This window comes from Microcebus murinus, chromosome 11, assembly GCF_040939455.1.
Source record: "Microcebus murinus isolate Inina chromosome 11, M.murinus_Inina_mat1.0, whole genome shotgun sequence".
Taxonomy (NCBI): Eukaryota; Metazoa; Chordata; class Mammalia; order Primates; family Cheirogaleidae; genus Microcebus; species Microcebus murinus.
The window spans coordinates 50,757,907-50,777,847 of NC_134114.1; the positions used below are offsets into that span (position 1 = coordinate 50,757,907).

The 19,941-nt window shown below is 36.3% G+C and overlaps 1 protein-coding gene across 5 annotated transcripts in view; it reads left to right on the forward strand.

The window, feature by feature from the left end:
* BDP1 (BDP1 general transcription factor IIIB subunit) overlaps nt 1-19,941 on the forward strand; it is a 90,558-nt gene that overhangs the window by 51,300 nt on the left and 19,317 nt on the right. For 4 of the 5 annotated variants that reach the window (XM_076008086.1, XM_076008088.1, XM_076008090.1 and 1 more), the window contains 10 exons: nt 4,591-4,792; nt 4,997-5,187; nt 6,007-6,388; nt 8,606-8,728; nt 12,017-12,053; nt 12,531-12,623; nt 13,650-13,878; nt 14,999-15,159; nt 16,699-16,849; nt 17,076-17,241. In XM_076008086.1, the coding sequence (XP_075864201.1) occupies nt 4,591-4,792; nt 4,997-5,187; nt 6,007-6,388; nt 8,606-8,728; nt 12,017-12,053; nt 12,531-12,623; nt 13,650-13,878; nt 14,999-15,159; nt 16,699-16,849; nt 17,076-17,241 (1,735 nt within the window). The remainder of the gene's footprint in view (nt 1-4,590; nt 4,793-4,996; nt 5,188-6,006; nt 6,389-8,605; nt 8,729-12,016; nt 12,054-12,530; nt 12,624-13,649; nt 13,879-14,998; nt 15,160-16,698; nt 16,850-17,075; nt 17,242-19,941) is intronic. The other variant, XM_076008089.1, reaches the window with a different exon arrangement.

The window sequence follows — 19,941 nt, forward strand, 5'->3', positions numbered from 1 at the left end:
TTTCATTTAGATGGATTTCTAAAGTGAAGTTTTTTTTTAAAATATGGATTTCTTTTGTTTCCTTTGTTGTGGTCTTGAAAAGCCTTTTAAACATTTTTTAATTGATATATAATAGTTGTACATATTTTTAGACTACATGTGATATTTTGATACATTCTTGCAATATGTAATGATCAAATCAGGCTAATTGGGATATCCATCATCTCAGACATTATCTTTTTCTTTTTGTTGGGAACATTACAACTCTTATACCTATTTTGAAATATATAATAAATTATTGTCAATTATAATTTCCATACTGTACTATTGAATATTAGAACTTATTCCTTCAATCTAACTGCATTTTCGTACCCATTAACCAACTTCACATCATTCTTCCTCACCTCTTTCCTTCCGAGCCTTTGGTAAGCACCATTCTACTCTGTAGATGAGATTTACTTTTTTAGCTTCCACATATGAGTGAGAACATGTCATATTTGTCTTTCTGTGCCTGGCTTATTTCACTTAACATAATGACCTCCAGCTCCATCCATGTTGCTGCGAATGACAGGCTGTCATTTTTTTATGGCTGAATAATATTTTATTATATATATATGTGTGTGTGTGTGTGTGTGTACACACACCACATTTTCTTTATCTGTTGCTGGACACTTAGGTTGATTCCATATCTTGTCTATTGTGAATAGTACTATAATAAACATGGGAGTGCAGATACCTTTTTGAGAGGTCCCCAACCTTTTTGGCACCAGGGACCAGCTTCATCGAAGACAGTTTTTCCCTAGACAGAAGGGGGTGGAATGGATGGCTGCAGAACTCTGTGGCCCAGTCCCTAATATGCCACTGACTTGTACCAGTGCAAGGCCTGGGGGTTGGGGACCACAGTCTTTTTGATATATTGATTTCCTTTCTTTTGGATATATACCTAACATTGCGGATTGTTGGATCCTATGGTAGTTCTATTTTTAGTTTTTTGAGGAACCTCTGTACTGTTTTTCATGATGACTGTACTACTTCACTTTCTCACCAACAGTGTACACAAGCATTCCCCTCTCTTCCACATCCTTGCCAATATTTATTATTTTTCTTTTTTGTGGAGATGAGGTCTTGTTGTGTTGCCCAGGCTGGTCTGGAATGCTTGGCCTCAAGCGATCTTCTGCCTCAGCCTCCAAAGTGCTGGGATTACAGGCATGAGCTACTCTACCCTTCCCAGTATTTGTTATTTTTTATCCTTTTGATAATAGCCATATTAAGTAGATTGAGATGATATCTCAGTTGGTTTTGATTTGCATCTCCCTGATGATTAATGATGTTGAGCATGTTTTCAACCTGTTGACTGTTCGTATGCCTTCATTTGAGAAATGTCTATTCAAGTCTTTTGCCCATTTTTTAATCAGAATTTTTTTTGCTATTGTTTGAGTTCCTTATATATTCTCATTATTAATCCTTTGTCAAATGGATAGTTTGCAAATATTTTCTCCCATTATATAGGTTGTCTTTTTACTTTATGTTTCCTTTGCTGTGCATTGAAAAGCTTTTTTATATTGCCTTCATTTCTAGATTAAGGCCAAATTTAGTTTGCATTAATCTCAAGTTCCCTCACCAAGCCATTTCTTTGTTTTTTAAAACTGAATGTTTAAGTGACATGATTGGTGTTGAGAAATGTTTTTCACTAAAGTGCATTGCAAATACACTTATAGTACAGAGACTATATTGGAATAAATTGATGATTGATCTCGTGGAGAAAGTCATCTCTGATAATGATTATAGGGAACACTTTCTCCAAACATTAACATATTGACTGCCACACCAGAAAAAAATTTTTTTTCCTTGGGGCTATGGTGTTTTATTATAAAAATAGAATTAAAAACTTCAAAAACAAAACAAACCTTTCTAATTTAATGAAAAATTTGTTATTTTTTATTGTTTTCTATGTGTAAGTTATAAGCAGTTAAATTGTCAGTATTAATTGTAACAATAAGAACATGAACGAGTAAGATTTTCACAAACCAATTGAAGGGTTTTGCCCAGGGGGACACCCATCACATAACATGTATGCTACAGCATTGCAGTGTGAGTTGCCTGTGCGACATGCAGTTCCCAAGGTAAATAGAGGTGTCAGTTATGCTTCATGAGGCCCTGGGCTCAAAACTAGTGTAAGTTAAATATAACTCACATGGCAATTTAATGTGTTAAAGATGAACCTGTTTACATCATTGACTTCTTCTAATTAGTAATTTTAGGTTATTTTCCATGTATAATTTAATCCCTTTTTGGTCTTACAGAATTATAGAATTTGCCACTGAAAAGAACCTTGTACATTCATTTATTCCACAAGCATTTTAGTGTCTCCTGTGTGCTGGGCATCATTGTTCTAGGTGCTGATAATATAGGAATGAACAAAATCCTGTTATTGTGGAGGTTATATTCTAATTGTGGGAACACAATTATAAGCAAGAAATAACTTGAATAAATGAGTAGAGAGAAATAAAGTGGGGGGAAGTAGAGAGTATCATGATTGGGAATTCAATTTTTAATTAGCAGTGACCAGAGAATGCTTTATTGAGAGAGCACCATTGGAGAAAAGACCTGAAAGGAAGGAAGGAGCATGTCAAGCAGATGTCCAGGAAGAGGGAATAATAATTAAAAAAACACCAAGGCAAGAATATGCCTGGCTTGCTTGAGGAACAGTAAAGAGGCCAATGTGGGACAGAGAGGAAGAATGGTAGATGTATGGGAGGTAAAAGCTGAGGGAGAAGAAGGATAGGTTATGTAAGGCTATTGTAAGCATTTTGATTTTTACCCTAAATGAGCCTTTAAAATACTAGTGACCTTCTGAGGTCAGTGGCTGGCTCCTAATGTTCTCATTTATAATTGGCTAAATGGACCTAGAGGATTTAAATAACTTATTTGAAGTAACATTGGCAGTTTAGTTTTTAGGATTTATGACTTTAGACTAGCGTATTCCTTCATTTATATAGGCAGTGTTTCCTAAAAGAAACTTTTTATTAATATATTTCAAATTCTTCTGTGCTTAGCCTTTGGATTTCTTAATGAGAAAGATCTAATTTTACATTTCTTAGATGGAAATCCATCGCCTCCCACTTTTTTAACTTTTTTAGTTCTTGACATTTATTCCAGCTGTTAGCTGTGCTGTAACTAAGAGTATCTATCTCTGTATAGTTTTTAAATTAGCTTATTCTTTATTTATTTTTTTTTTTTTTGAGACAGAGTCTCACTTTGTTGCCCAGGCTAGAGTGAGTGCCGTGGCGTCAGCCTGGCTCACAGCAACCTCAATCTCCAGGGCTCAGCGATCCTACTGCCTCAGCCTCCCGAGTAGCTGGGACTATAGGCATGCACCACCATGCCCGGCTAATTTTTTGTATATATATATTTTTAGTTGGTCAATTAATTTATTTCTATTTTTGGTAGAGACGGGGTCTCGCTCAGGCTGGTTTCGAACTCCTGACCTTGAGCAATCAGCCCGCCTCGGCCTCCCAAAGTGCTAGGATTACAGGCGTGAGCTACCACGCCCGGCCTAAATTAGCTTATTCTTATGTCCAGACTTCTGTATCCATTTTGACCTCAGCACATTGGGCTTATGTATATTTTATTCTTAAATAGCTTTACATAATCACACGTGATTATAAATAGCTTATACTTAAGTTAAATATGTTTTTCCAAATACATTAGCCAACACTGACATGTATTAGCCAACATCATAACCTTGTGAGAAATTCTTTCAAACCTCCTTGATGTTTCACTGCCAGAGCTTAGTAAAGTTGGTACATTTGGAAATGTGGGAACTACTTTCTCTTCTACCTAATTTATTTAGAAATATTACTTACGATTAGTTTTTAATATAGATCTTTCAGAGGACTCATTATAGATATTTACATACCCCATCATTCTTTATAAAAATCCTGGTTTATGTTAGTTTTTAAACTTCTTAATTTGGATCCTTGTCAGTTACTTAAATATTTTCCAGTAAACCTTAAGATAGCTATTTGTTTTGCCTTAGGAGCTGTGGCTGCTCTATTGACTGTTAAAACCTTGTCTTTGTCTGATGGGTTATATTGAAAACCTTATGACATTGGCTGTCAATAAACCCTTTTCAATGATCTTTCAGGGATGTAGTGGCAGAATAGATTTTAGCCCTCAAGCCTGCTCTTGATCCAGAAGGACCAAGGTGGTTATGATTATTGTATATTTGTTCATACTTTGGAGACCAGTGAAGGCATTTGTTTAAAGTGCCATTATGAAATCCATCTTCAGATACTGACATTTTTTTGGTATCTAGTTATTTCTCCTAATACTACTTTTGAAGCAGCATAAAATTACATACTAGAATCAATGAATAAGAAAAAAGACTAATATTATTGTAATATTCCCCAGGCCATACAGAAAATGGAAGCTTTAAAGCTTTTATGTTTTTCTTTTCTTATCAGCAATGTGTAGTTTTATTTTACATGCTTGGTTTTACAGCCTTTGAACATAGAATTAGTTTCTATCCAAAATTGTTTGATTTAACAGCTGTTACATCAACAAGGAATTCTAGTTTTGTTCTTCAACGTGATTTGTACTTCATTCTAGGCATGAAAATAAACCATATGTTCCCAGTCAAGCACAAATGATAAGAAGGAAATTCCAAAAGGCTAAGCCAAATTTGGGAAGAGCACATGGTAAGAAAGAGGATCCAGATGTAGAAAAAGGCACAGCAGATCAGAGTGAAGCAAGCAAGCCAGAAGATAATTTACTGCAGCAAGGAGATTCTGACACCCAGCTCCTTCTAAAAGTAAGTGTGGGGAAAAAAATTTTTAAAACTTTTGTGCTGTAACTATTTTCATGAAAAGTGAGTGACTTTCCAGTATTATAAAAATTTAGCAACTCATCACTTGTATGTATATGTAAGCTTTGAGGTGTAGGCCAAAACACAAAATGAAATTAACATAAAGATTATTTCTGGAGTAATATTAGCTAATTTCTTCTTAAATTTAAGGAAAAGGCTGAATTTCTGACATCTCTGGAGGTTTCAGCAAGAAAAGATTGTATAGGTTTCAAAGAGTCTGATTTGGCCCAGAAATGTACTGAATTAGAAGTTGGACCGTTGGGAAGGATTGGAGAGGAAATTGTAGGAGATAATTCTATGTCTTCAATCACTGAAGAGCAGTATCTCGGTAAAATAACAAGGTAACGTTTTATTTAACAAATACTTTCAGAGTAGGAAATAAAAATCACTTACTGTTCGTAAATGTCCTCCCTTAACTTACGGATAGAACAAAAAGGTGGCTTGTTAATAGAATTAGAGCCTGTTTTTATTGATAAGTGTGTTTTTCCCCCATGTTTGATTTTTTATTTACTACAATTTACTTTTTTATGATCTTAGGAGGATTTTTCTTTTCTCAAGTTTAGAATTTTTTGGTATTGAGTCTATTAGACATGAATAGAAGCCTGAACAAAGAGGTAGTGTGTATCACCTAAGTAATTAGGATGCTAATTCAAATGGGATCACAGACACAAATGAAGAGTACCCTACTTCTATAGTTTTCAAAGAAAGTAGAAGGGAACCTAAGTCCTAAAAAGCAGCATTGCTTTGATGGATTTCTGCCTCCTCCCTTTTAACCTAATCTGTTTACCCAGGAGGATAAATCAGTATCACTTTTCAATCCCCTATTCTGTCTTGGTTCTGTGTCTTTTATCCCTTTTTCTTCTAATAATTTTTAGTTTTGTATTTATTTCATCTCTACATTCATATAATGGGAAAAAACAGCCCAGTATTGAAAACTTACTATTAAAAATTTATAGTTAGATAACTAAGAATTAACTCTGAACGAGAAACTAAGTAGCAGTTAATTCCTTTCTTATTTTCACAGTGTAAGGTTTTAAAAGAACAGATGGTGGTAGTTCTCATTTTAATGACTGGAACTGGGATTTCACTGTTATTTGGTTTTTATTAAAATTATCCTTGTGCATATATGACCAAAATTCTTATTTTGCTTAAACATCCAGGGGTCCACAACTATTAAAAGAATCAAATTCCTCCAAAATTGCTCCTGATCGAAGATCTATCTCTTTGGCATCTGAGTGTGAGATAGATCATAGTGAAAGGAGAATGCATAGAAAGATTAAACCAAATGTCACCAAAGGGCGTGGATCAAAACGTATTCGGGGTAAGACCTCTAAGAAGGAACCTAGGGCTTCTAAGGCCATGCTGGTGACTCTTCGGGCTTCCCAGGAAGAAGATGATGATGCTGAGGATTTTGAGTCTGACTATGAAGAAGAAAGCTATCATCTTGCTCCAGAAGAAGTAAACAAAGCTCCAGTGTTTGTACCTATTGGTCTCAGATCTCCTGAACCTGTTTCTGCTCAGATTGAGGAAACAATGGAAGAGGTAGTTTGTTTTTTTGAATCCTTGGCATTTTATCTTACTTGGTTCTTTCTCTCCTTTTTCCTTTAGTGGATCATTATTTATTCTCTTAGTGATTATTTAATCTCTTAGTGATTATTAGTGATTTAAAGAGTTCATTCTCTAAATAACCTCTACCAAAAATAATTTGTTTAGGGACTAGTGAATAGCTTAAAGAATCAATAGAAGTAGGCTTGTGTGACTTCTTGTGATTACTCAGGCCCTGTGGCCCAAGTCCAGTAAGGGAACCAGTATAACAATAACAATAGAAATCTGCTTGCACTTATATTTGGGAGCTGCTTAATCTATTTTCTGGTTAATTTTTAAAACATTTTTTTTTATTAACTCTTTATAATAAGCTCAGGCTGACTTCTGGTTGGTAGAGAAGGTAGAAGGGACATATTTTTTTTTCATTCTTTTTTTAAAAATTGTGATAAATTTACCATCTTAATATTTTTAGGTGTACAGTTCAGTGGCATTAAGTACATTCATATGTACATGTTGTATTGCCATCACCAACATCTATCCACAAAACTATTTTCATCTTGTAAAACAAGTTCTGCACCCATTAAACCCTTCCACGTCACCCCTGCCCCCTGCCTTTGGTAGCCACCATTCTACTTTTTGTCTCTATGAATTTGACTACTCTAGGAACCTTATATAATCATACAGTAATTATTTTTATTTGGGGCTGTAGGACAGGGTAGTTGTGGCAGGGAGATGGGATAAGAAATCTTCAACTCATCTCTATTATAGCGTTTATGACAATGTATAGTTAGTTGATTACATGTCTGATCTCTTAGATTGTGAGTTCATTGAGGGCAGGAACCAAACTTGTCTTATTTGACCTTGTATCCCTCTAGTTTTTAGGAAGTACTCCATAGATGTTAACAGACTGATGAGAGAAATCGGGAAAGTTAGGGCAAAGTAGGGAAAATGGTAAATGAAATGTCAGGCACTAAGAAGATTAGCCTTAGAAATTTTGCTTACTGGTTATATTAGTCATAGACTCCCTGAAAAACCTTAAATGTTTTACTTTTATCAAGTTGTTGTCAATCAGTTTAAGAATTACTGAATTTCAGGCTGGGCAAATTGGCTCCTACTTGTAATCCCAGCACTTTGGGAGACCAAAGCAGAAGTATCACTTGAACCCAGGAGTTCGAGATCAGCCTGGGCAATGTAACAAGACCCCATCTCTAAAACAAATAAAATAAAAATTAAAAAGTTAAAATTAGCTGAATGTAGTGGCATGTACCTGTAGTCCCTAGCTATTGAGGAGGCTAAGGCAGGAGAATTGTTTAAGCCCAGGAATTTGAGGTAGCAGTGACCTGTGATCATGCCACAGTACTCCAGCCTGGGCAACAGAATGAGACTGTGTCTGTAATAAAAAAAAGAATGACTACATTTCAGTTTCTTCTCTTCATCTTTTTTTTTTTTTTTTTTTTTTGAGACAAGTTTTCTCTTGATTTCCTGGGCTAGAGTGCAGTGGCATTCATCATAGCTCACTGCAACCACAAGCTCCTAGGCTCATGCAATCCTCCTACCTCAACCTCTAGAGTAGCTGGGACTACAGGCACATGCCACCATACCTGGCTAATTTTTTTGTTTTTTGTAGAGAGGAAATCTTGCTGTGTTGCCCAGACTGGTCTTGAACTCCTGGTCTCAAGGAATCTCCCCACTTGGTCTCCCCCATGTGCTGGGATTATAGGCATGAGCCAGGCCTATTTTAGTTTTCTTAATTGTGCATGAGGGGCCGGGCGCGGTGGCCCACGCCTGTAATCCTAACACTTTGGGAGAACGAGGTGGTAGGATTGCTTGAGCTCAGGAGTTCAAGACCAGCCTGAGCAAGAGCAAGACCCTGTCTCTACTATAAATAGGAAGAAATTAGCCAAACAACTAAAAATAGAAAAAATTAGCCAGGCGCGGTGGCATGTTCCTGTAGTCCCAGCTACTAGGGAAGCTGAGGCAGAAGGATTGCTTGAGCTCAGGAGTTTGAGGTTGCTGTGAGCTAGGCTGACACCATGGACCTCTAGTCTGGGCAACAGTGTGAGACTCTGTCTCAAAAAAAAAAAAAAAAGTCGTGTGTGAATATGGATTATTTCTTCATTTTAACATTTCATTTTCTTATTCATGTGGAAAATGAAGTTTTGTTTTGCTGTTTATAGTATGCCAAAATTAAATAATAAAACTTTATTTTGACAGCTTGAAATAACTGTAAATGTCCCAGATATAGGATGCATAGCTGTTGTTCAGCATCAGCTCTCAAACACAGATGTAACTACTCAGGAAATGAAACAAGAAGAAAATTTGAATGCATCGTCATTTGTAAGCATATATTTTAATGTTTTGGCTTTATATTCTTCGTTTACTTTAAAAAACAGGAGGTTTATTTTGAACCTTTAGGTTTATAAATAGTTCTTAGCTAATTTTTCTTATGTAGGGAGCTATATGACTAGTAAAAACTAGTGAATAATCTGTAGATTTTATATTTGACTTGGAAAGCATTGATTTTTTTTTTTTTTTTGTATGTGGGTAAAGCTTTTAATATACTTATAGAATTTTTTTCTTTTTTGTGAGACAGCATCTTGCTCTGTCACCCAGGCAGGAGTACAGTGGCTGGTTCATAGTTTACTGCAGCTTCAAACTCTGGGCTCAAGTAATCCTCCCACCTCACCCTCCTTAGTAGCTAGGACTATAGGTGTGCACCACTACACCCAGCTAATTTTTTAAAAAATGCTTTCTGTACAGATGGAGTCTTGCTATATCGCCCAGGCTGGTCTCCAACTCCTGGCCTCAGGTGATTTTTCTCACCTTGGTCTCCCAAAATGCTGGGACCACATAGACTTTTACATTAAAATTCTGTTGCATTAAATTTGTATTAAATATAAATTACTTAAAAGATATTTAGTTGCTTTTGTTTGCATTCTTCGATATTTAGTATTTATTTTGTTTTTGCAAATGAAGAGCTGGCATTGTAACTTTTTAAAACAGCTTTATTGAGATACAATTCATACACCATACAATTCACGCATTTAAAGTGCATGAATCAAAGCCAGGCTCCGTGACTCATGCCTGGAATTCTAGTACTCTGGGAGGCCGAGGCAGGAGGATCACTTGAGGCCTAGAGTTTGAGACCAGCCTGGGCAAGAGCAAGACCCTGTCTCTACTAAAAATAGAAAAAAAACTCCTGTCACATGCCTGTAGTCCCAACTACTGGAGAGGCTGAGGCAGGAGGATCACTTGAGCCTGGGAGTTTGAGGTTTCAGTGATCTATGATCATGCCATTGTACTCTATCCGTGGTGACAGAGCAAGGCTCAGTCTCACAACAAAAAAGCACAAAAATTTATTCTTTCACAGTTCCAGAGTCTAGAAGTCCAAAATCAAGGTGCTAACCAGTGTTGATTCCTTGTGGAGGATCTGAGGAAGAACCATCCCATGCCTTTCCTCCTGCCTTCTTGTGGTTGCCGGCAGTCCTTGTTATTCCTTGGCATATGGCAGCATAATTCCAACTTTTGCCTCCTTTGCTACATGACATTTTTCCTTTGTGTTTGTCTATGTTGCCGCCTCTTCTTATAAGACCACCAGTCATATTGTATTAGGGTTAATCCTAACCCTAATCTGGTATGACTTCATCTAAACTTGATTACATATGTGAAGACCCCATTTCCAAATAAAGTCACATTCACAGTATTGGGGATTTGGACTATAACATATCTTTCTGGGGGACACAATTCAATCTGTAGCACTTCTGATATGGATGCCTTATCTTTCTTTTTCTTGCCTAATTGCCCTGCCTAGAACCTCCAGTTCAATGCTTAATAGAAGTGGTGAGAGTGAACATTTTTGTTTTATTCCTTAAGTGTGATGTTAGCAGTGGGTTTTATATAGATGCTCTTTGTCATGTTGAAGTTGTCATCTGTTCCTAGTTTGTTGAGTGTTTTTATCATGAAAGGGTATTAGAATTTGTCTTATGCTGTTTCTGCATCTATTGAGATGTTCATGTGATTTTTTTTTTATTATATTGATTTTTGCATATTAGACTAAGCTTGAATGCCTGGGTTAAATCCTACTTGGTCATGATATGTAATTTTTATATAATATGTTGTTGGCTTTAGTTTGCTAGTATTTTATTGATGATTTTTATTTCCATATTTATAGTAGATACTGGTCTGTAGTTTTCTTGTGATGTCAGCAGCTAAAGTCCCGCTCCCATGGGGAAGAATCCTTTCTAGCTGGGACCTCTAGGAAATGGGGGCCCTGTTTTCTTATCTACAGCAGTCTGAGTCTCTGCCATGCTGAGCTGGGAGAAAGGAAGGAGAAATAACAGTCTTGATTTATATAGACTGTTATTAGCAAATTTTCATAGATTTTCTTAAATAGATGTTTCTTCATTTGCTTTTCATTCTTAGGACCATTTCCAGAAGCTTTAAATGTTTTATTTTGTTTTTTTAAATCAGTTTCACTGCTTGTGAGACAGTGGAGCTCCTCAAGCTGTCACTTTGGACACCAACCCTGTAACTTCTTTTTTTTTTTTTTGAGACAGAGTCTTGCTTTGTTGCCCAGGCTAGAGTGAGTGCCATGGCGTCAGCCTAGCTCACAGCAACCTTAAACTCCTGGGCTCAAGCAATCCTCCTGCCTTAGCCTCCTAAGTAGCTGGGACTACAGGCATGCACCACCATGCCTGGCTAATTTTTTCTATATATATTAGTTGGCCAATTAATTTATTTCTATTTGTAGTAGAGACGGGGTCTCGCTCTTGCTCAGGCTGGTTTTGAACTCCTGACCTCGAGCAATCCGCCTGCCTCGGCCTCCCAGAGTGCTAGGATTACAGGCGTGAGCCACCGTGCCCAGCCGTTTTTTTTTTTCAAATTTTTTTAAATGAATTAATTTTTTTTCCTCTTTTTATTTCATTATATTATGGGGGTATAAATATTGTTGGGGTTATATATATTCCCCCTGCCACTCCTCCTCCCCTCTGTGCCAGTGCTTCAAGCGTGTCCCACCCCCAGTTGGTGCACACCACACCCATTATGTAAGTATGTAAGTATACCCCCTTCCCCTCCTCCCACTTGCCCCCCATGTGATAAAAGGTTTGTTTTTTTTTGACATTTTGGTTACATTGTATTTCTTTGCCTCTCCCTAAGAAGGGTTAGAGGTATTCCCTTCCCCTCCACAATGCTCGCCACCCCAAAACCCTGGTGGTAGTGTGCACCTGTAACTTCTTAATTTGTTAAAATTCATTTAAGTTTTCAGCCACCTAGTAGTGTATATAAAACTTGCAATACCCTCCAGACCTTGGTTTCCATTGAGTACAAACTTGCAGCAGATATGACTATGAAGTTGAGGGATTTTGATAGATGTACATAGCAATATGATCAGAGTTAAAATTTGCATATAATAAAAGTAAAATCGGGGGCAAGAGACAAAGGAATTTGGCTTTTAGGTTATTCCTGTTCTTATCAAATTTTATAAATAATTATCAATTAAGAAAAAACCCGTTTCCTCTATTATGACTAAAAATATAGAAAAACCTGTAAAATGTAGTGCTTTTTGAGAAAGAATGTGTGTTTAGGGAAATAACTTAAGATGTTACTTCTCTTTTCTTCCTTTAGGAAATGACCACAGGTGAACATACTCAAGAGGAGGCAGGTAACTTAACTAGGAAACTGCTAAAGCTGCTTAATTAACACTAGTACAGTGACTTAGTAGTGGTGATAGTAAATGAGTCAGTTTACTGGAGAGTTGAACAAAAAGATTCAGCTATTGAATAGTTCATCTGTATTTAAAACTTGGACTCTAGGAATGTTACGTTAGAAGGTAAGTTAAATGTTTGATAAAGAAGTATTTGTTAAGTGTTTCCTCTGGATCTGCATAGATGAGAGCATTTTTTGGAAGGTATTATTTAATGGGAGTTTGGTGTTTAAAGTGAGTAAAAAAAGCCACCACTGATGATTTCTTTATATGCAGTGTGTAACCAGAACAAAACACTACCCTAGTAAGATAATAAAATGGTACAGAGGATATTGAAACCTGTTACTACAAGATAAACACTTGAATTAAAAATCTTTTTTAAATAAAAAAATTTCCCTGTTCTTCTGTTTTAATATTGCTGTATTTCCTCACAAGGTACCAATGATGGAAGCACTGAAGCTGCCATAACTTTACTTACTATGGGAGATCTAGTATTGCAGTCAGAGATCACTCCTGAACAGGGTGATGGTAAGAATGAAAGATTAAGTCCTACCAAAAAATAGAAATTTAAAATCTAACTTCTAAGAAATTATACCTACATTTGAGTAATAAGCTTTTCACATTTGCAGTTGTCATCACTTTTTTTTTCTAGAACAGGTAATATGTGTGTATTCATCCACTATTTTACTTAACCTCCTTAGGTGGAGTGACAGCTAATTCAAGATAATATGCTTTATTTATTAAGAATAATTTATATTCATGGAATAGTGTATCTAATGAGTCCTCTATCTTTATCATTGTGAACATCATTGGTTAACTGAGCTAACTGATCGCAGATCATTTTATATGTGTTTCTTTACCAAAGGAGTTGCTGCTTGGGATGGTCTTTACAATTAGATGACAAATACAGTATAAAAAGGCAATAGTAGTTATTGAGAATTTAAACTGTTTTGACAGTTTGGACAGAACCACAAGATATGTTAACCCAGATTTTTAATATATATTAGGCTGAATTTACAGAGAAGCTATGATCTTTACTATTTTAGTATCTTTTAACTACATTACATAGATAGTTATGCTAATTATTTATTGGTACTTATTTTGACTGGTGCTACATGACTTGCCATTCGTTTTAGCTGTTAGACTTCTAGGCTTATAACCATAACTTTACCAGGAAAGTCTCTGATTTTGTGTTCCATATAGGGCTTCTTTCTCAATGGCACAGTATTGCAGTGGAGCCTATCATAAATTTCTACAACATAAAATATAGGTTTTAATAAATTATAAATGAAGGCAATCCTATCTGGCAAGTGGTCAGAGATTATGTAGCCACTCAAGTAACACAATAACTCATTTTTAGCATAAAGTTTCAGTCTATAAGAATTGTTAAATTTATCACTGGTGTGAAATATAGATCATAAATTTAAATTTGGAGCCATACAAGAAAACTTTAACTATAATATAGAATTTTATAGTTATTGAATGTTAGAGAATTTATTTCATTTGAATATCTATTTATTTTGGGTAAATTTAATTTTGTTTCTTTTCCTGCAGTAGGAATATGTGTACTTCCTCATGCTCATTCGAAGGATAAAAGCCATATTCCTTTCAGCCCAGATAATGTAAATCATGAAATTGTTCACGAATGTCAGGAGCTTTCTTCACCTGTTGTTAGTACATTTCCTGCATCATTTGAAGAAAACAAGATTGTATTGGAGGAACAAATTACTAGAGAAGAAAGTGGTTTAATGGAGGGAGTAAAGGAGAATACTACATCAACCAGGTTTATTTTCGTATTCAATTAATAAATATAATTAAACCTACCATCAATTTAGTTAATAGCTTTGAAAAATGCGTATGTAAATGTAAAGTAGGCAATGCTAATTTCTTACCCTTTAAAGTAAAGGTTGGTTGATTTTGGTTTTAGTTTAATGGTTTGCATGTTAAAATTATAACAGTATAGGTTGTATATCTTTGAAGCTGTAATGAAATAGGTTTGTGTATTAAATAAAATATATTCTCTCTTTTACAAACATGGTCTGGATTCTCTTCTTAAGACCTCTAGTAAAGTTACTACTTTATAATTTTAGCATTAAGAAATGAGCACTTTTAGTCTGGATGTGGTGGCTCATACCTGTAATCCCAGCACTATGGGAGGCGGAGTCCGGAGGGTCACTTGAGCCCAGGAATTTGAGACCAGCCTGAGTAACATAGCAAGACCCATTTTTTTTTTTTTTTTGAGACAGAGTCTTGCTTTGTTGCCCAGGCTAGAGTGAGTGCCGTGGCATCAGCCTAGCTCACAGCAACCTCAAACTCCCGGGTTCAAGCAATACTCCTGCCTCAGCCTCCCGAGTAGCTGGGACTACAGACATGGGCCACCATGCCCGGCTAATTTTTTTTTTATATATATATATATATTAGTTGGCCAATTAATTTCTTTCTATTTTTATAGTAGAGACGGGGTCTCGCTCAGGCTGGTTTTGAACTCCTGACCTTGAGTAATCTGTCCGCCTCAGCCTTCCAGAGTGCTAGGTATATTGGTGTGAGCCTCTGTTCCCGGCTAGCAGGACCCATTTTTACAAAAAATAAAAACATTTAGCTGAGTGGTGGCATGTACCTGTAGTCCCAGCTATTTAGGAGGCTGAGGTGGGAGGATCACTTGAGCCCAGGAGTCTGAGGCTGCAATGAGCTATGATGATGCTACCGCACTCCAGCTGGGCAGAAGAGCAAGATCCTGTCTCAAAAAAAAAAAATAAATAAAAAAAAAAAGAAATGAACACTTTTAGACAATGTGGCACCTGACAGGGTGTTAACTGTATCAGTGCTAGACAGACTGTATCAATGTGAGAGAGCAAGATCTTACATGGTTGATAAATTTCTCTCCCCCATCTCTCCATTTCTAGGAGTAAAGCTTCTAACGTAACCAACAATTTGAAAATGAGAAGTAGATTTGCTAAGCCTAAACCAAATCTTGAGAAGATTTTAGGGACCAACAGCTTTGATATTCATCAGGAAGTTCCCAGTTTGTGTGCAACCAAAGAGGAAGAAGTAGACACTCAAAGAGGTAAATTTTATTCTTCTCTTGCAAGTTACAAAATTCCTTTGACACAAAAAGTTCCATAGCATTTCAAAGGATATTCAGTCATTAAAATTGTTTTAACTTACTATAAATAAATTTCAGACATACAAAATAGTAAAATGAGCTATAAATATTCATAAATCCACCAACTAGTTTAAGTACTAGTACAGTTTTGCTGTAGTTGATCAAATGGTTTCTCTTTTTTTTTTTTTTTTTTTTGAGACAGAGTCTCACTTTGTTGCCCAGGCTAGAGTGAGTGCCGTGGCATCAGCCTAGCTCACAGCAACCTCAAACTCCTGGGCTCAAGCGATCCTCCTGCCTCAGCCTCCCAAGTAGCTGGGACTACAGGCATGCGCCACCATGCCCGGCTAATTTTTTATATATATATCAGTTGGCCAATTAATTTCTTTCTATTTATAGTAGAGACGGGGTCTCGCTCTTGCTCAGGCTGGTTTTGAACTCCTGACCTTGAGCAATCCGCCCGCCTCGGCCTCCCAAGAGCTAGGATTACAGGCGTGAGCCACAGCGCCCGGCCTGGTTTCTCTTTTTTTATACACATACCATATATAGTTAACCCTTGAACTAGGGGTGCTGACCCCTTGTGTAGTCAAAAATCTGTATATAATTTTTGATTCCTCAAAAACTTAAATACTGATATCCTACTGTTAACCAGTGGCCTTACTGATAAGATAAATAGTTGATTAATACATATTTTGTATGTTATATGTATTATATACTGTATTTATACAGTAAAGTAAGCTAGAGAAAAGAACATTATTAAGAAAATCATAAAGAAAATACATTTACAAATCTGTGTTATATTGTATTTATTGATACCTAAAGTTTATGTTGTCAGTTTATAAGATGAATAAGATCAATGGTAGGCAACTGCAGCTGCAGACCTCCATCTGCAGTATGTATCAAGCAATTCTGTTATTTAATTTATAATGTCATGACTTCTCTCTGCTTCTTGGGGGAGTTTCCAGCATTATTAGTGGTACTTTGTGTGGTATTTAAGGTTTATGGCATTGCAGTAAACACAAAAAATATACAAGAACTGTGAGAGATCACTTTTTTCATAAGCTCTCTCAGTCTGCGGACTCAAATTTCTTTTATATGGAAGTCTTTTTCTTCTCCCTGTGACATTATTCTTTGCCACACAGCTCCCCTCCCCAAGATGTCCCCTAAGGTGGAACTAGCCAGACCTTGTGTGTATCTACTTCTAAATTTCTTTTCTACGTGAGTTTCTGATTATTAGTGCTATTACCATAATGTGGGGATACAATTGCGATGGCAGACAGGAGTGAAATATCTACAGTAGAGGATCATCTGTTTTACTGTTCGAAATTATCATTGGCCAGGACCACCTTCTGCCATGTGATGAATAAACTTGATTTTTGGATTTAGAGAAGTTTGGATGAGTCACTATCTAATGATTTATATTTTAAGAGAGAATATGTTTCTAATATGGACATTTTAGCTGTATTATTTTGGACTATATATCTTAAGTGTTTTTTATTTAAGAAACTGAGAAAAATGCTTCTGAAGCAACAGAATTGGAAGATAAAAACCTTGGACCAGTTACAACAGCAGAGAGTAAGGAGCAGAGCAAATTGGCATGTATGCATGGTATCAAAGGGACCAGTATTTCTCAAGAAGTAAACCTAACTGAAAGGTAAAAGAGGGGAGAGATTCTGAAATTCATTTTATATTCTGTTTCAGCTATAGCCATAAGCTGTAGATGTAATAATTTGCTTGAAAAAGGGAGTAGTACTGTTGCATTAAATATATTTTAGAAGTTTAAAAACTATCAAATTAGATGATCTTTGAAATACCTAGCTATAAAAATCATTCTGTGTTGTTAGCCTGATTTCAAATAACATGCTAAAATTCTTTTTCAGAAATGAAGATCAAGAAGAAAGATCTCAAGAGGTTCAGGTATTGTCAGTTGCTCCGGTTGTTTCCTCTGAGATAAGGCCTCACATACTTGGTTTGGATGTGGTTCTTGGTGAGAGTTCTGTTGAAGAGCCTCTGAGAAAGGACTCTAAAGGAGACAGTGTATCAGAGGTAAAAGAATGTAAAACATAACAAGGGCCAGTAAGGCATTGTTTCTCCATTTAAAAAAATTAAGGTATAAATTTGTGTAAAATAACCTTCACCCTTTTTAGTGTACAGTTCTATAAGTTATTACAAATATATACAATTATATAACCAATACAGTTATGTAACCAGATACATACTGTTACATCACCCTGAAATTCCCTGGTGCCCTTTCTTACTTAAACCCTCTCTCCCTACTCTCATCCCTAACAACCATGGCTCTGCTTTCTTTCTCTATAGTTTTACTTTGCAAGAATATATTGTGATAGAATTTTAACTGAGTGTGTGTTTTCAGTCTCTAGAACATGGAGATAGCATAGCTAATACCCAGCTTTGTTGTAAAAGTTTTGAAAAAGGAAGTGTTTTATACACAAAAAATTCACTTCTTAGTGAATTTTGGATCTGAGGAGTTCATTCACAGAATGTGTTTATGGAGATGATACTGTAGTGTATCTGACACTATGTTAGGTAGCAAGGATACAAATTTGTGGGAGACAGATGAGTAAATGAATGGTTAAATTTGATACGTGCTTGTTAGATTTGCACAAGACTCTGTAGCAGAAGATCTGATCTAATTAAATGAATCTCTAGGAATGGGGCCTAGGCATTAGCATTTTCTTTAAAAAAAATTCTTCAGGTGAGAGAATTTTTTTTTTTTTTTTTTTTGAGACAGAGTCTTGCTTTGTTGCCCAGGCTAGAGTAGTGAGTGCTGTGGGGTCACCCTAACTCACAGCAACCTCAAACTCCTGGGCTCAAGCAATCCTTCTGCCTCAGCCTCCCGAGTAGCTGGGACTACAGGCATATGCCACCATACCCAGCTAGTTTTTTCTATATATATTAGTAGGCCAATTAATTTCTTTCTATTTATAGTAGAGACGGGGTCTCGCTCTTGCTCAGGCTGGTTTTGAACTCCTGACCTAGAGCAATCCGCCCGCCTCAGCCTCCCAGAGTGTGATGATTACAGGCGGGAGCCACTGTGCCTGGCCAAGAAAGAATTCTTAAACTTGAAGAACAAGTATAAATTAGCAAGTTAAAGGGAGAGAGGAACATGGGTAAAGAATAGCATGACATGTTCAGTGACTATAAGTAGTTATAAGTAGAATACATTAGAGTAGAAGTTAGAAAGGTAGCTTGTAGACAGATTATAAAAGGATTTTTATGACATGCTAAAGAGTTTGGTTGCATCTAATGGTATACAATTCCCACCCCGCCTATCTTTTTAATTTTTACTTTTATTTTGAAATAATTTCAAACTTAGAGAAAAGTTACAAGACTCTTTTAAAGAATTCTCCCATACCCTTTACTTGAACTCATTGATTGTTAATACTTTTTGTGATTTATTTCCTTTCTTTCCCCATTTTGTTCTCCATCTCTATGGATGGATGGATGGATGGATGGATGGATGGATGGATGGATGGATGGATAGATTTAAAAACTGAACCATTCGAAAGTAAGTTGCAAACCTGAGCCTTCTATTTCTAAATACTCCATCATCTTGTATCTAAAAAGAAAAAGGACATTCTCTTACAGAGAAGTAACAATACTATTGTCACAATAAGTGTTACCATATTATTAACGTTGTTTCAATAATAATACATAATATACAGTTCCCATTCAAATTTCCATAGTTGGCCCAATCATGTCTATTATAGGTTTTTTAAATTCAGGATCCAGTCAAGTTTACCACATTGCATTTAGTTGTCATTTCTCTTTATTTTCCTTCAATCTAGAATATTTCTCTTGCCTTTTTTCTTACTTTGTGAATTTGATATTTTAGATGAGTCTAAGCAGGTCTAGAGCTCTTTTTATTGCTTCCTCATTACTGGATTCACAATTACTACATAGGTAATGATGTGGTCTTTGTTTTTACATCTCATCAGGAGATACATATATCAGTTTTTCCCATTACTGGTAATGCTGACTGATCAGTTGGCCAGAATGGTGCCTGCCGTATTTCTCCATTGTAATGGCACTTTGTATTAGTAAGTAATTTGTCAAATGAGACCCAGCAACCTGTCACCCAATAGTTATAGTATCCATTGGTGATTCTTGCTTGAATCAATTATTGACATTGACATTTTGGTTGCAAAATGAAAGTTTTAAGTTTTTAAGTAGTAGAGAATTACCATCAGGATTGCATTTTAGAAAAAACAGTGTTTGTAGTTTTGTGGAAAACAGATTGGAAGGAACCATACTCAAGGCAAGGAGAGTGGTTTGCCTCCACTGAAATGTCACCTACTAATGGTACAATGACTGGTGTGATAGGAGCAGAGAGAAGGTTACTTTTTTTTTTTTTTTTGAGACAAAGTCACACTTTGTTGCCCAGTCTAAGAGTGAGTGCTGTGGCATCAGCCTAGCTCACAGCAACCTCAAACTCCTGGGCTCAGGCAGTCCTTCTGCTTCAGCTTCCTAAGTAGCTGGGACTACAGGCATGTGCCACCATGCCCTGCTAATTTTTTCTATATATATTAGTTGGCCAATTAATTTCTTTCTGTTTATAGTAGAGACAGGGTCTTGCTCTTGCTCAGGCTGGTTTCGAACTCCTGACCTTGAGTAATCCGCCCGCCTTGGCCTCCCAGAGTGCTAGGATTACAGGCGTGAGCTACTGCACCTCGCCCAGAGAGAAGGTTGAGGAGTTGGATCTCTTTATTCTGTCACTTCAAAAAT